The sequence below is a fragment of the Solanum verrucosum genome, unplaced genomic scaffold (genome assembly GCF_900185275.1).
Source record: "Solanum verrucosum unplaced genomic scaffold, falcon-dt-bn FXZP01000218.1, whole genome shotgun sequence".
Lineage (NCBI taxonomy): Eukaryota > Viridiplantae > Streptophyta > Magnoliopsida > Solanales > Solanaceae > Solanum > Solanum verrucosum.
Genome location: NW_026020464.1, coordinates 2,439,331 through 2,452,894, shown reverse-complemented (window position 1 = coordinate 2,452,894; position 13,564 = coordinate 2,439,331). Strand labels below are relative to the sequence as shown.

The following is a 13,564-nucleotide window of genomic DNA, read 5'->3' as shown; positions in this document are numbered from 1 at the left end:
GTACATAATATTCCAATAAATTACACTACACTACTAATTAAGATGCCTTATAAGAGACTTGCAAATTATTGAACCTTCATAAGTAATCCAGAACAAAATGCAATATGTCTCTTGGTTGGATAATGAACCTTCTTTGGTTATTTCCCAACTAGCAAAAAGTAGTAAACAAAAAGTACAGTTCGATGCACGAAGTATCCTGTAAGGTTCAGGAAGAGTGAGTTGCACCCCATAGGAGGTGTAATGTAGATCGTCCACCCTAGCATATTCCATGAATTGAACATGTAACTTATAAATCACACAAACACCGACAAAATTAGGATTGAAAGAGGGAAATTATTTCTAGTGATTTGCTTGAGGATTTTAATAGAAAGCTGGAGTAGTAGCCATTGGTTGTAGGCAAGGAGTAGTGTTGGTTTTGTTATAAGTTGTAGTGTTGATCATAAAATGGCCATAAAAATCATCCAAGTTCCATAGGTCATCCCACATGATATCTTCATTCGAAGAAGAGGGTTCAGACTGTGATATAGAAGTCGAGTTATTGAGCATTGATGAGTAGAAGAAGCCAACTTGATCTTGTTGATCAATTGTGTTGTTTGGATACAAAATGGTCATTTCTTGTTTTGCTTGAGGCATAGTTGGTAATGACATCACCTTTTTAATGTCGATTTGATTGTTGATTTGATTATTGATTTGTTGTTGTTGTTGCTGTTGGAATTGTTGTCTTTTCCAAAGACGTGCTCTTGATTTCTCAACATTATCAGACGAGTTCTTGATCTTCTTCTTGAAATGTGTCCTCCAGTAGTTCTTGATCTCGTTATCAGTTCTTCCAGGCAAGCTTCGAGCAATAGTTGACCATCTATATAAATTTAGAAAAGAAACTGTCAAATATTAAATTTAATTGATTAAGAAGATAATATAAATAATTTTCATGATTATACTAAAGTTAAAATTACCTATTGCCCCATCTAGCATGAAGCTCAAGAATGATCCTCTCTTCATGTGGGGTTATTTGCCCCCTCTTCAAGTCTGGCCTCAAGTAATTCACCCATCTCAACCTACAACTTTTTCCATTTCTTCTCAACCCTACAACAACCAAATAACCAATCAAATTAAGTATCTCCAACGAAATTTCTGACAAACGTTCTCATCCAAAACACGAAATCCCCCAAGGAAACTCCACCCAAAACATTTCCAACGAGTTAATTTTCAAAAGTATCCATTGAAAATTCGCGTTTTAAGGTGTTCAGTACGAAAGAAAACATTTCGACTATCAAACATAGTCATGATTTATGAAAGGGACACAACTTTCTTCTGAAAAATATTTTCATTCGTACCAGGCACACAAAAGACTATAGTATTTCGTGATTATATATATATATATATATTGTTATATAATAATTACCTGTAAGTCTAGCAACAGAATTCCACCTGCCTTCACCATGCAACTTGACATATTCAATTAGCAATCTGTCTTCATCAGAAGTCCAAGGCCCTTTTCTCCATCCAATTTCTTCAATAAAACCCCAGCTGCTCCCCATTTGTTCACTAAATATTTCACAAACCATAGTATATAAAAAAGACTTTAATTTTTTTTATGGTTTAAAAGGGGAAGTGATATATTTCTAGGTATTTAAGCTATATGTTGCTTTGTGCTAAAAATATTCTGTGACATAATCTACAAGTGTTAGTTGGGTATTTATATTTGTAAGACAAAGCTAAGACACTATTTTATATGTCCTTTTCAAATAATCTTTTTTTTGTTACAAGCTAAGATATGATATGTATCATAATTCATACCACTTAACTTGTTAAATTACCATACTGTCCTCATCTATATTTATTTTTTATATATTTTCTTGGAGGTGGGGAAGAAAAAAAGATCTTAATGTTTTTAGCTAGCATATATCATAATAGATTGTAATTGTCGTTGGTATATATTCAGTATATAACAGGTGTATAATTATACCAGCTAAAAGTTGAAATTTTGATTTAGTTTTTGTCATGATATTTGTCGAGTTGTTGTATAGTGTAAAAATCTCAAAGGAAAACGAAAATACAAATCGAATCTTGCATGCTAAGCAATGAATATTTTTTAGCGTGTTTTTTGCTTTTAAAAAATAATTTGTTTGAGAAAATGATAGTCAACTCGTCATGTAGTATCTAAGATTATATTAAAATATCAGTTGAATAAGTTGAATATCAAATTAAATGTTCTTCATGTGTGTTATTATAGTGTCCTGTTTGTCTTGATTCTCGATTGATAAATAAGAAGGAAAATTAAATAATTTGATTTTAGAGATTATCAAAAGACACCTTTTTAAATTCATAATTAATAGTTTATATAATTATGATAAGGTGAGTATATGTTTTATTGCCAATATATTCTACAAAAATTAATATCCAAAAAGGGTAGGAAGGGAAAAAACAAAAAAATAAGATTGCTAAGGGATTGGGTGACATGCTCACATCTTGATCAAATCACATAAGTATATTTAATTAAATATTAAACACACAAAAAAAAAGTGATTCCTCATAAAATAATAATTAAAAAAACATTAAGTTTCATAGACAAATGCCACGTATAACATAGGTTAATGCATTTGGACAACTTGACACACTCAAAAACACTTTAAAAGGGAATTTTTATTAATATTTTATGTTTAAAAACTTTAATTAATAAATTAATTAGGTGGATATTTTTTTAATTTTGAAAGCCACTAGCTAGCCAATAAGAAAGAACCAGGTGTTGGATTAACTTACTTCTTAAGGAGATGGATACACGGTAATCACCATTATTTATTTAATTATAATTTATTGAATTCCATTTTGGGTATTGGAGTCCATTAAAATAATATTAATTTTGTAAAAAATATCAGGCTAAACATGTCCTTAATACGTCATTAGTGAACAGGTGGTGTTCAAAGTGATGACTTTTTTTATTTTATTTACTTTGAACGTGAAAAGCTGAAATCCTCGTTTTGTAGATTACCTGCAATCAACTCAGCTATCCTTACAGATAAAGCAATTTGAAAGATAAAAGTTTTTACAAACTTGAGTTTGTATAATCTTTTTCTCAATATTAAATACAATATAAATATTTTATATTGGCTTGGAATGTTAAAAGTATATATTGTATTCCAACTTAATGTTGTTATAAGAACTAATATTGATTTGATGGATTATTATTCCACTCTAAAATATACTTATACAAATAATACATTTAGCTTTTCCACTTAAAATTGTCCTTGTTATTATTTAAAAGCCAAGTAATTAGTGGGAATCTTTAAAATGTTTAAATATTTAGCAAGGAAGTAATTCTTTAAATTGGAAACTCTCTTATATCAGCATTCTATTCTTATTTTTTAATTTAAAAAAAATTCTATTCATTTTTTTTTTGCAAAATTTCAATAAATATATTCCTACTATCATACTTTAGAGTTATATTCCTCAGTCGTTGAAATTCTATTTTCAACTTAAAAAATCATGTATCGTGCTCTTATTGAAAGAAAAAAAATAGCTCAAAATTGGAGGAATATATTTCAAACACTTTTACGCAACAAAAATGAACCAAAATCATATCCAAAAACCACCTTAAAAAAATTCCAATTACTGAATTTTATTAAAATATTAGTAAAAAAAAAAAGAAATTTATAAAAGTAATCAAAAAGAAAAGATAGCAATAATCCTTGTGATGTACGGATGTAATAAAAAGGAAAAAAGAAGAGATCTTTTAATTGGGAAGTACATCGCAACTTTACACTATGCAAAGCATATTGTTATTTTATTTAATTAATCAATAATTAGTGGCTAAATAGTTGTCTAAAAACAATTAAAATAGCAAAAGTGGAGACAATCTTGAATTATTGGCATTTTCATCTTATACTAATCATCTTTTATAGTACTTCTTAATTTCTTATTTATCTTGAACGGGAGCCTTGAAGCAACAGTAAAGTTGTCTATGTGTGATCTATAGGTCATCGATTTGAGTCGTGAAATCAGAATAGGATGCTTATATACATCACATCTCTTTAGGGAATACGACCATTCATAAATGCGGAATGCTTAGTGCATAGACTACTTTTTTTTTAATTTCTAACTTATTTTAATTATTTTTCTTTTGGAAATGTGTCACTTCAAAGTAGATATGGATAAGGAACTTGGAATTTGATTAAAGTTTTAATCACTTTTGTTCTGCTTAAGCTGAAGGGCATGTTGGGATATGCCATAAATTAAAGTGTGATAATTGATATTGTTAGCGTGTGTGACGGAGTGATAATTATTCTTTCATTTTAATTAAAAGTCTGGAACTTGAACTCTGGAAATGAAATTGTTTTTATTAATGAGCATTGTATACCTCAATATAAAACTTTCCGACGTAAATCTACATTTAATCAGGTCCAATATGGATATCGATCAGAGAATTAAAAAAAAAAAGTTAGTGTATATCATGAGTTATACCCTATAGTTTATTTGATATTAGCATAGTCACTGGATTTGGAGAATCTCAAATATAAAAGCTTAGTCCCATGAGGATTTTTAAGTTGGATTCTTTATCCTAGGTTTTTTTCTCTTTATTTTTGTTTAATACATAGTATCTGATCTTTGATCATGTTTGTCTCCTTTCATAATATTAATTTCTGTATATACTTTAATTTATTTATTTTTTCATGTGTCATGATTATACAGTTTACTATAACAAAACAAACTTTTAGGGACAATCAATATATACATTAACAAAGAGTGTTAAAGTCTTTTACCAGCATTATTTAATTGTCATTAGATCCAATGTCGATATAGACTTTAGGAACATTTACAAAGAGCGTAAATTGCCGCTATAAATACATATTTAGCGATAATTAAGCTATTGTCATTAATTGATTGCCGTTGAAGATCATTTTTTATTTAATAATTATCCATACTGTTAAATTTGAGGGGTCGTTTGGTTATCGCGATGAGTTAGATAACTATATTTTATGGACTGAGATAGATTGAAATATTTTATCAAGTGCTAAACCCACAAATTTAATGTAAAATATATTCAAAACTAATTAATATTCATAATAAAATGTGAAATAAAATAGTGTCATATTTTATTTTAAAATTATTATAGAGGAATTGACACAGACATACTTTTATCTCACCAACTAAACAAGCCCAAAGTGTGATATGGTAAATAATGTTTAGATATTATTATAAGAGTACTTAGTAAAAGGTCTTCCATTTCCTATTTATTATTATTATTTTCATCTATCAAATCACAATATAATCTCTAGAAGATATTTCATCATCTAAAATCGAGTTAATCTTAGCAAATACATATCAAATAAAGATATTTACTATTTAGCATATAATATTATATGTGATCAAATCAAACTTCTTGTCAAATAGTTGGGAAAAGATCACTTAAAATATTGAATTGATTAAACTTTTGTTCACATAAAATATTTACACCAATTTAATATCTGCATAATAACTGCAATAAGAGTGACAAATAAATAAAATTGAGTTAAAAGAGATAAAGAGTGGTAATGCTTTTCCTTTCAATATTTCAATGTATGTATGTGTTTCTACTTATAAGAGGAATATATATAGAAAGTAGAGGCGTATTTCTAATCCTTCAAAGTCATAAAGTGTGTATTTGGTATAGGACATTCACATTTCATTACTTACAACATATTTCGCCTTTTATGAGTGATACGAATGAAATTTTATATAGGAATCTCTTTTATATATACAGTTAAATATTTTATAGTAATAGTATTTGTTTGAATATTTCATGGCGTGTATTTGAGGAAAAATCGAATCACAAAAAACTATTATATATATAGTCTTACCCTGCAATTTTGTAAAAGGGTTATTTTCACGATTTAAACCAAATTAAGTTTTGCATGATTAATGGATTAGAGTTATTGAAATATTGTGGGATTAGAATAATATTATAAAATAATGAAAGATTATTTGAGTCATCCTCCATTAATTAAAATGAACTTTTACTTGACCCCACATTACTAGTTGCTAATTAATTCCATAACCGCAGTAAAGCACTTTCAACACTAATTTCTTGGCTGGAATCACAAAATAAATACAACCTTAATCTAACTAGGTATAGAGAAAACAACATCAATCATTCAAATTGTATGATAAAATATTTGCGATCATTCTCATGTCATGTCTCTCAAACGCAAGTCCTTTTTGAATTAAGAATAGGAAATTTTAATCATTTTACCACACTCTATTCAAAGGTCTTCGAGCTTTGACATTTTAAACTCTACTGAGTAGATGGGGTTCTAGCATCTAGGACTCAAATTTGAAGTCGGCAGGCGAGATATCTTGTTCCCGAATCAAAATATATTTTAACAATAAGTTCTTCAATTTGACATGATATGTAATTACGTGTAAATGAAAATACCAATTCATTCGGTATTAGAAGTTCATTAACCTGATTAATTTAAATATGTTGGATAAAGCCCACTAGAAAATAAAATGCTAGCAAAAATTCATTCATATTCATTGTTTGAATCTCAATAACTAAAAATCTATTTTCACAATAAGCTCTTCATCTAATACAATCCATTTTATATACGCATAAATAAATATATACAATACTGACTCAATTTGCTTCTACGATGTAGGACTCTATTCACCTTGTGAGCATGTATTTCAACCATATATTAGGGGTACAAGACCGAATCGAAAACAGAATCAAACCGTAAATTGAGTCAAATCGGAAAAAAAACCCGATTAGTGGTTTGGTATTGAAAAAAAAATCCGATTATATTTGGGTTGGTTTGGTTTTAACTATAAAAAAAAATCAACTCGAGATCAAACCAACCCGATATTATATGTGTAATTTTAAAATTTTATTTTATACACAAAAATATTTACTTTGATATAATTTTAAAATATTTCTTATACTATTTCATAGTTTTTATCTTTTAATATATTATTTCAAGTTTAAAACTTAGAATTCGGAATGATCCAATAAAGATTATAGTTCATAGATGTTGATAATTATAATAAAACTTAAATCAAAATCAAATTAATACTAATGCAAAAGAAAATCAATTCAACACTAAGAATGACAATAATATTGAATATTTGTTTTTTAGTTTTACATTGGTTTAGACAATTAAAATACATAATCTATTATTAATTTTCCCTACATATTTAGTAATGTAACTAATACTTGTTAAATTTATTTTAGCATGATTTAGTACTTTTAAATTATGATCATTTTCATTATGACTTTGCAATATTTATTTTATATGATGATTTCATTATTATTTTTATTGAATATTTTAGTGTCATCAGTACTCATCTCATATTATTATTCTTAAGAAACACCTTAGATAATTGTATTTTGGTTGGACTAAAGAAATATTTGGAGCACAAGTTAATTATATGTTTGTATGCAAACTTTACCAAAAAAACCCAAAATCTGAAAAAATCCGAGGTTTATTAGTTTGGTTTGATTTATAAATTTAAAAATTCGACACAATGATTTGGTTTGGTATTTACAAATCCCGAGCCAACCCGAGGTTGAAAAATCCGAAAAAATCCAAATTTTATTAGTTTGGTTTGGTTTATAAATTTAAAATTTTTACACAAATAGTTTGGTTTGATATTTGAAAATTTTGAACCAACCCGATCATGTACACTTCTACGATATATCAAGCTACTTTGCGGGGTTAGAGGACAACAATATCGATAATAATATCTTATTGATCAATAGTATTTATATTTATTTCGATTATGCGGAATTTCTATTATAATCAATCATCCATTCATCTCTAGTGATTAATTCAAACTTTTAAGTGCATTACACACGTTATTGAATACTTTTGATCTGCAATTTTCCTTTGACTCAACTATTTTAGTATTTAATTACCAAATACCCTTTTAGATGTTACAATCAAGGAAGGTAAAAAAAATAAAAAATCAATATAGTAAATTTCACGCTAGCAGTTATTCTTATACTTAATATATATTATATTATATTATATTATATTTAATATCTTTCAGTCATGAGAGGAGATTTATATAATATATAAATTATAATATCTTATAGAAGTTGGCCTCAAGGATAAGTTTTCAACACTCAATTTCCATTACCAATTTGGTACTCATTTATCCATTCACAATTGATTTTTTTTATAATTTTCAAAAAATAATAATTACTTAGGTAAAATGAAATAATTTTGTCTTGAACTTTTAAAACAATATGAATTTGCGATAATTATATATTTAGAAATCACGATAAATCATTTGAGACAGAGGAGTAACTTTTCTTCCCCTTTTATAAGTGTTCTACTATTATTTTATTATTTTTCAAATAAATGAAGGGAAAAAATGGTCATCTCGTTCTCTATTTGTAATGACCTAGCCCGTTAGTGATATTGTTGTTCTGGTCCTAGGTTCACATGACTTTAAAACGCGTCGCTAGCACAACATTTTTTCTATATTTTGCCGATGTGGAACTTCTAATCTTAAGTTGGTTCTCACACTATTATTCATCAAATCATGAAAGTAAAACCTATTTTTTGTTCTTTTGATTAATTATGTGATATATTTCATAAGCGTTAATTAACCAATTGTGACTTCAGTCAAATTAATTGTCTTTTGGGTTGACCTTTACCTGTCATTAATTAGTGACTAAATTAATTAGAAAGTTAATTACAGGAACCTGGCTATCTGTACATGCTTTGAGCCATATTATCAAAATGTTCTTTAAAGAATATAATGAATTAAATCATTGAAAGAATTAAGATATTAATTAGTAGTATCGTAATTAAAATAATGTTAAAGTAGTAAGCATGCAACATAAAGTGGAAGACTTTGGATACATTTCTATCATCAAAAAAAGTGATTGTGTCTGACTGTTCCATGGGTTGAGAGTCGACTAATAGTTATTATCTCATAAAGTTATTAGAATATTATTTTATTTGAAAAAGACTTAAATATATCATCGAACTTTGAGAACAGACTCATTTATGTCATCTGTAGTTTTGCTCATCTATGTTATTTTCGTTTGAGAAAAGGCTCATGACTCATCCGTAGTTAAAATGGCATGAATGAGCCTTTTCTCAAACAGAAATGGTGTAGATGAGACAAACTTTTAACGGATTACGTAGTCTTTTCTCAAAGTTCGATGATATTTTAAAAGTTTTTCCCTTTTTATTTTAAAAAATAATATCACAAAACATAGACAATAAGTATTTATTAAGTGATGATGGCCGATTGATGATCAATCCAAAAGAAGTAGGGTTCTAGCTACTACGCAATATTATTTGATTAGAGATTTTCAAATATTTTGACAACAATTTTCCAAATTATTTTTAGTTATTGTTATGTAAAAGTGGAAATATAATGTTTCTTAAATAGTTTGTGTGTTTATTGGTGTGTGTGTGTCATAAAAAAAGTCAGAAAGTTCAATATAAAAATTAAAATGGAAAAGTAGATCATTTTTAATTTTCGGAAGGGACGTTATAAATTATAATCAAATGCAACATGCAGGTGTGAATGTGAAAAATGTTTTCTTTAAAAAATATATATTTTTTAATTTATAAAAATATTATATCATATGATCCAAGTTAAAAATAAATTCAAATTTTAAATTTATAAATTATGAACCACAATATTATTTTCATATTGGGTCCTGGTATGAAAAATAAAAAATGTCATATATATTAAGATGGATCGATGAAATAATTAAGTTTTTGTTATGCGTAAGATTGATATTGAGAAAAATTGAACCATATTAAGTTTATTATTTTGCAAGAGGTTAATTTCACCGTTTGAATTTGCGCGTAATCCTAAGCATGTAAAGTGTCACATCGATGTTGAGGTACAATTTGATTTTTTTATATTATCTTCAACTCTTAGGCATTTTTCTGCATATGTGACAGTTTTTGTTAAGATTTGTCCTGAATTTCCTGTCGTATTTAGATTTTATATAATTGTGCTTCAAACTTAGGGAAAAAAAAGGGTAAATTACGTAAATCTCATAGTTTTAATATGAAATTACAATGTAATCCTAATAAGTTTCTAATTATATTAATCCCTTAGAAATTAAAAAAATTGGATACAATAATTGAAGCTCGGATATATTAATATGTAGCTCGAATACATTAAATAATGTCTCGGATACATTAATATGTAGCTCGGATACATTAAATACTGGTTCGGATACATTAAAAACTAGCTCGGATACATAATATGTACCTCAAATACATTAAATACTGGCTCTGATACATTAATATGCAGCTCGAATACATTAAAGAAATAAGGGATTTTGGAGATTTTTAAAATTAATAGGAGATAATGGAAATAAGTGAAACAAAATGTGTGTATTTCTGTAATTTGCGCAAAAAAAAATTGGTACAAAAGGTTGAAAAGAACTCTTCAATATCTATGGACTTCTATAAATTGAAAATGAATATTTCTTTGCAAAAAGAAAAATTTTATCATGGTAGAGGCTTCATTTATTTTTGGCAAGAACTTTCTACAACTAACAAGAGAGAAAATTTATTTACACATAAATTGAGTTGAACAATTATAAAAAATGCAAGAAAAAATATGTGTGTTTGCTACTCTTTTTTAATCATTATTAATATTATATTAATTTGTAGGATTATACCGGATATATTATTGTTGTTGTAGTTGTATGTTAGTTTGACAAATTTATTTTGATATTATTTTTTTTTTGTGTATTCATGCTGTGTTTTTTTAAAAAAAAAAATCTTTCATAATTATTGTGATTTTAAAATATAGTCATTTTATTTTAATTGTTACGATCTGAAATGTCGATTTTTACCTTATTTTTAAATTAGAACTTTAGAAGGAAAGTAGAAAAAAGTTAATTATATTATTATTGTGGGGATGATTGTTTAAAACAAAGTATCACTTCTCAAAGAAATAGTTTTTAAAAAGTATCGCTATCCTAATAACATTTTTTTAATTCAATTTGTGTAAAATTTCAGTTGATGTAGAATGTACGATTTATCATCATTACAATTTGATCATTAATTTTTTTAATAAATAAGTATTTAAAATATTCTCTCGAGTACATTTTGTTTATTTTAATTTTAGAAAAAATATTGAATGATTATTGTTAAATTTGTGAAATAAGAATTTATTTTAATTAAGGATGGCTAGATATAAAAAGAGGAGAAAATGGCCAAATGACCCCCTATTTGTCAATTTTCAACTACATACCAATACTTCACGGGGGACCTATTACCCCCTGAACCTTTTATTTTTGATATTGTGTAGCCCTTAAACGCTGACATGTCCAAGAAGGTGAATACACTTTCCTTAGGCGCGTAAGAACTTATCTACAACATATAATTTGCGTTTTAAATCCACGTGTAAGATGAAACCAGCCTAAAATTAAGGCTGCCAGCTGTAGCTTGCATTTTTTGGCCATTTTCTCGAAAAAATCTTCTTTCTTCTTCCTCTTTTTCTCCATTTTCAAAGCTTGATTTTTATCATCTTCCCTTTCAAAGCTTCCAATGGTATCTTCCATTTGAAAGTCTGATGTTGTGGGGGTTCGTAATCATCTCTAATGCTCTCCGATTTCAAATTTAGTGTTCGAAATTTTTCTCCCCTATCAAAATTATAAAATTTTTGGGGTACCGAGATTCATCGATAAGGTTTGAAATTTCTTCTCCTAGTCGATGTCCATAATATAAGTTATTTCCCACTTCGTCTCATAATTATAAAATCACAGAAAACGTACACACATTATTTTCCTCCTCCCTCTAAGAAGAAGAATCATGAACATACGTTTCTCCTCTCCATCACTAGATCTGCCCCTCAAGATTAAAAAAATTGTCAATTTTTACTCACTTGGGTCACCATAACTATGTCTTCTTCTACTAATAGAATAAGCTAAGCAAAAATGAATGTTTCAAAATTAATTCTTGAAATGGTAAAAAGTGAAGTACTAAGAAAAATAATTTCTGAAATGTACAAAAATTACTTGTCATTGGAGTTGTAGAAGAAAGATTGATACACAATTGAATCATACATATTATTGGTTAGTTTGAAATTAGAAATTTCATTTTAATTTAAAGAGAAAAGTGAAAGAAGTGGGCTCATTGGATTTTTTTTTTCTTTCAAGAAATCCATCATAAAGATGGAGGAGTTTAGGCATTGGATCTGAAATATGAAGAAAAATAAAAGTGATAGGAGTGGGGCCCGCGCGTATATACAAACATGTTTATATATCTTATTAATGACAAAAGATCAACGTTTAAGGATTATAAAATATCAAAAATAAAAGGCTCAGGGGTAATAGGACTCCCGTGAAGTATTAGTATGTAGTTGAAAATTAGCTAATAGGTCAGGGGGTCATTTGGTCATTTTCTCTAAAAAGAGAATCAAGATTTATTTCTTTTCAACATCAACGAGGATGTCAACTTTTTTCAAACATCAACGAAAACATTATTTTTTTATTAAAAAAATACACATTCAGTTTGAACATCAAAACATGTAATTTTGATTTTTAATAAAATTAACAAGACCATGCATAATTTGATTTAAGAAACAACGTTATAAAGAAAATTCAAAAAAATTATTTGATTAAATGAGAATTCAACAAGTATAAAATGTGGACCCTATAGTCATTTTTTATTATACTTTTATAATTATTCTGTGAATTGTATTATAAGTATCTGATAAGATATATATTAATTATAAATATTATTTTACTTTTTGTTATTTTAGTTTAGGTTTTACTTTGGAATAAGGGTCTGAAAAATACCCCAACTTTGATCGGATTAGCTGTTGCGATACTAAACTTTCATGATGATCTATTACCTCCCTAGACTATTTAATATCATATTTTAAACATATATATTTGCCCACGTGGACATATAAAATAATGTAAAATTATAAATAGTAATGTGTCCACGTGGACACATATATACCTTTAAAATACACTATTAAATAGTTCATGGGGTAAAAAATATGGTATTAAATAGTCTAGGGAGGTAATAGGTCCTTATGAAAGTTTAGTATCGCAACAGCAAATTCGACCAAAGTTGAGGTATTTTTCAAACTCTTATCCCTTTTACTTTTTAAAAACTATTTCTTTGAGTAGTGATACTTTGTTTTAAACAAGCATCCCCACAATAATAATATAATTAACTTTTTTTTAATTTCCTTCAAAAGTTCTAATTTAAAAACAAGGTAACAATCGACATTTCAGATCATAACAATTAAAATAAAATGACTACATTTTAAAATCACAATAATCATGAAAGATTTTTTTTTATAAAAAAAAAACACAACATGAATACACAAAAAAAATAATATCATATTAAAATAAATTTGTCAAACTAACATAAAATTACAACAACAATAATATATCCGGTATAATCCCACAAATTAATATAAATATTAATAATGACTAAACAAAGTAGCAAATACACATAATTTTTCTTGCATTTTTTATATTTGTTCAATTCAATTTATGTGTAAATAAATTTTCTCTCTCTTGTTACTTGTAGAAAGTTCTTGCTTTAAAGTAGAAAAGTACATAAATGGCCCACTTGTCCATGTG

General features: G+C 27.2%; 1 protein-coding gene across 1 annotated transcript; it reads right to left on the bottom strand.

Moving 5' to 3' along the window:
• Positions 1 to 50: 50 nt before the first annotated feature.
• LOC125808856 (MYB-like transcription factor EOBI) lies at positions 51 to 1,672 on the bottom strand. Its single transcript, XM_049488518.1, has 3 exons — positions 1,403 to 1,672; positions 954 to 1,083; positions 51 to 856 (listed from the first exon to the last, which is right to left on the bottom strand). Exons 1-3 carry the CDS (start codon positions 1,563 to 1,565, stop codon positions 361 to 363), a joined length of 789 nt encoding a protein of 262 aa, XP_049344475.1. The 5' UTR covers positions 1,566 to 1,672; the 3' UTR covers positions 51 to 360.
• Positions 1,673 to 13,564: the final 11,892 nt, after the last annotated feature.

Excerpts from the sequence above, each read along its gene's own strand:
- LOC125808856 (XM_049488518.1), bottom strand. The coding sequence starts at position 1,565 with ATGGTTTGTGAAATATTTAGTGAACAAATGGGGAGCAGCTGGGGTTTT. Across the intron at positions 1,084-1,402 it reads TTCTGTTGCTAGACTTACAG|GGTTGAGAAGAAATGGAAAA; the intron begins GTAATTATTATA and ends TGGTTGTTGTAG. Across the intron at positions 857-953 it reads CATGCTAGATGGGGCAATAG|ATGGTCAACTATTGCTCGAA; the intron begins GTAATTTTAACT and ends AAATTTATATAG.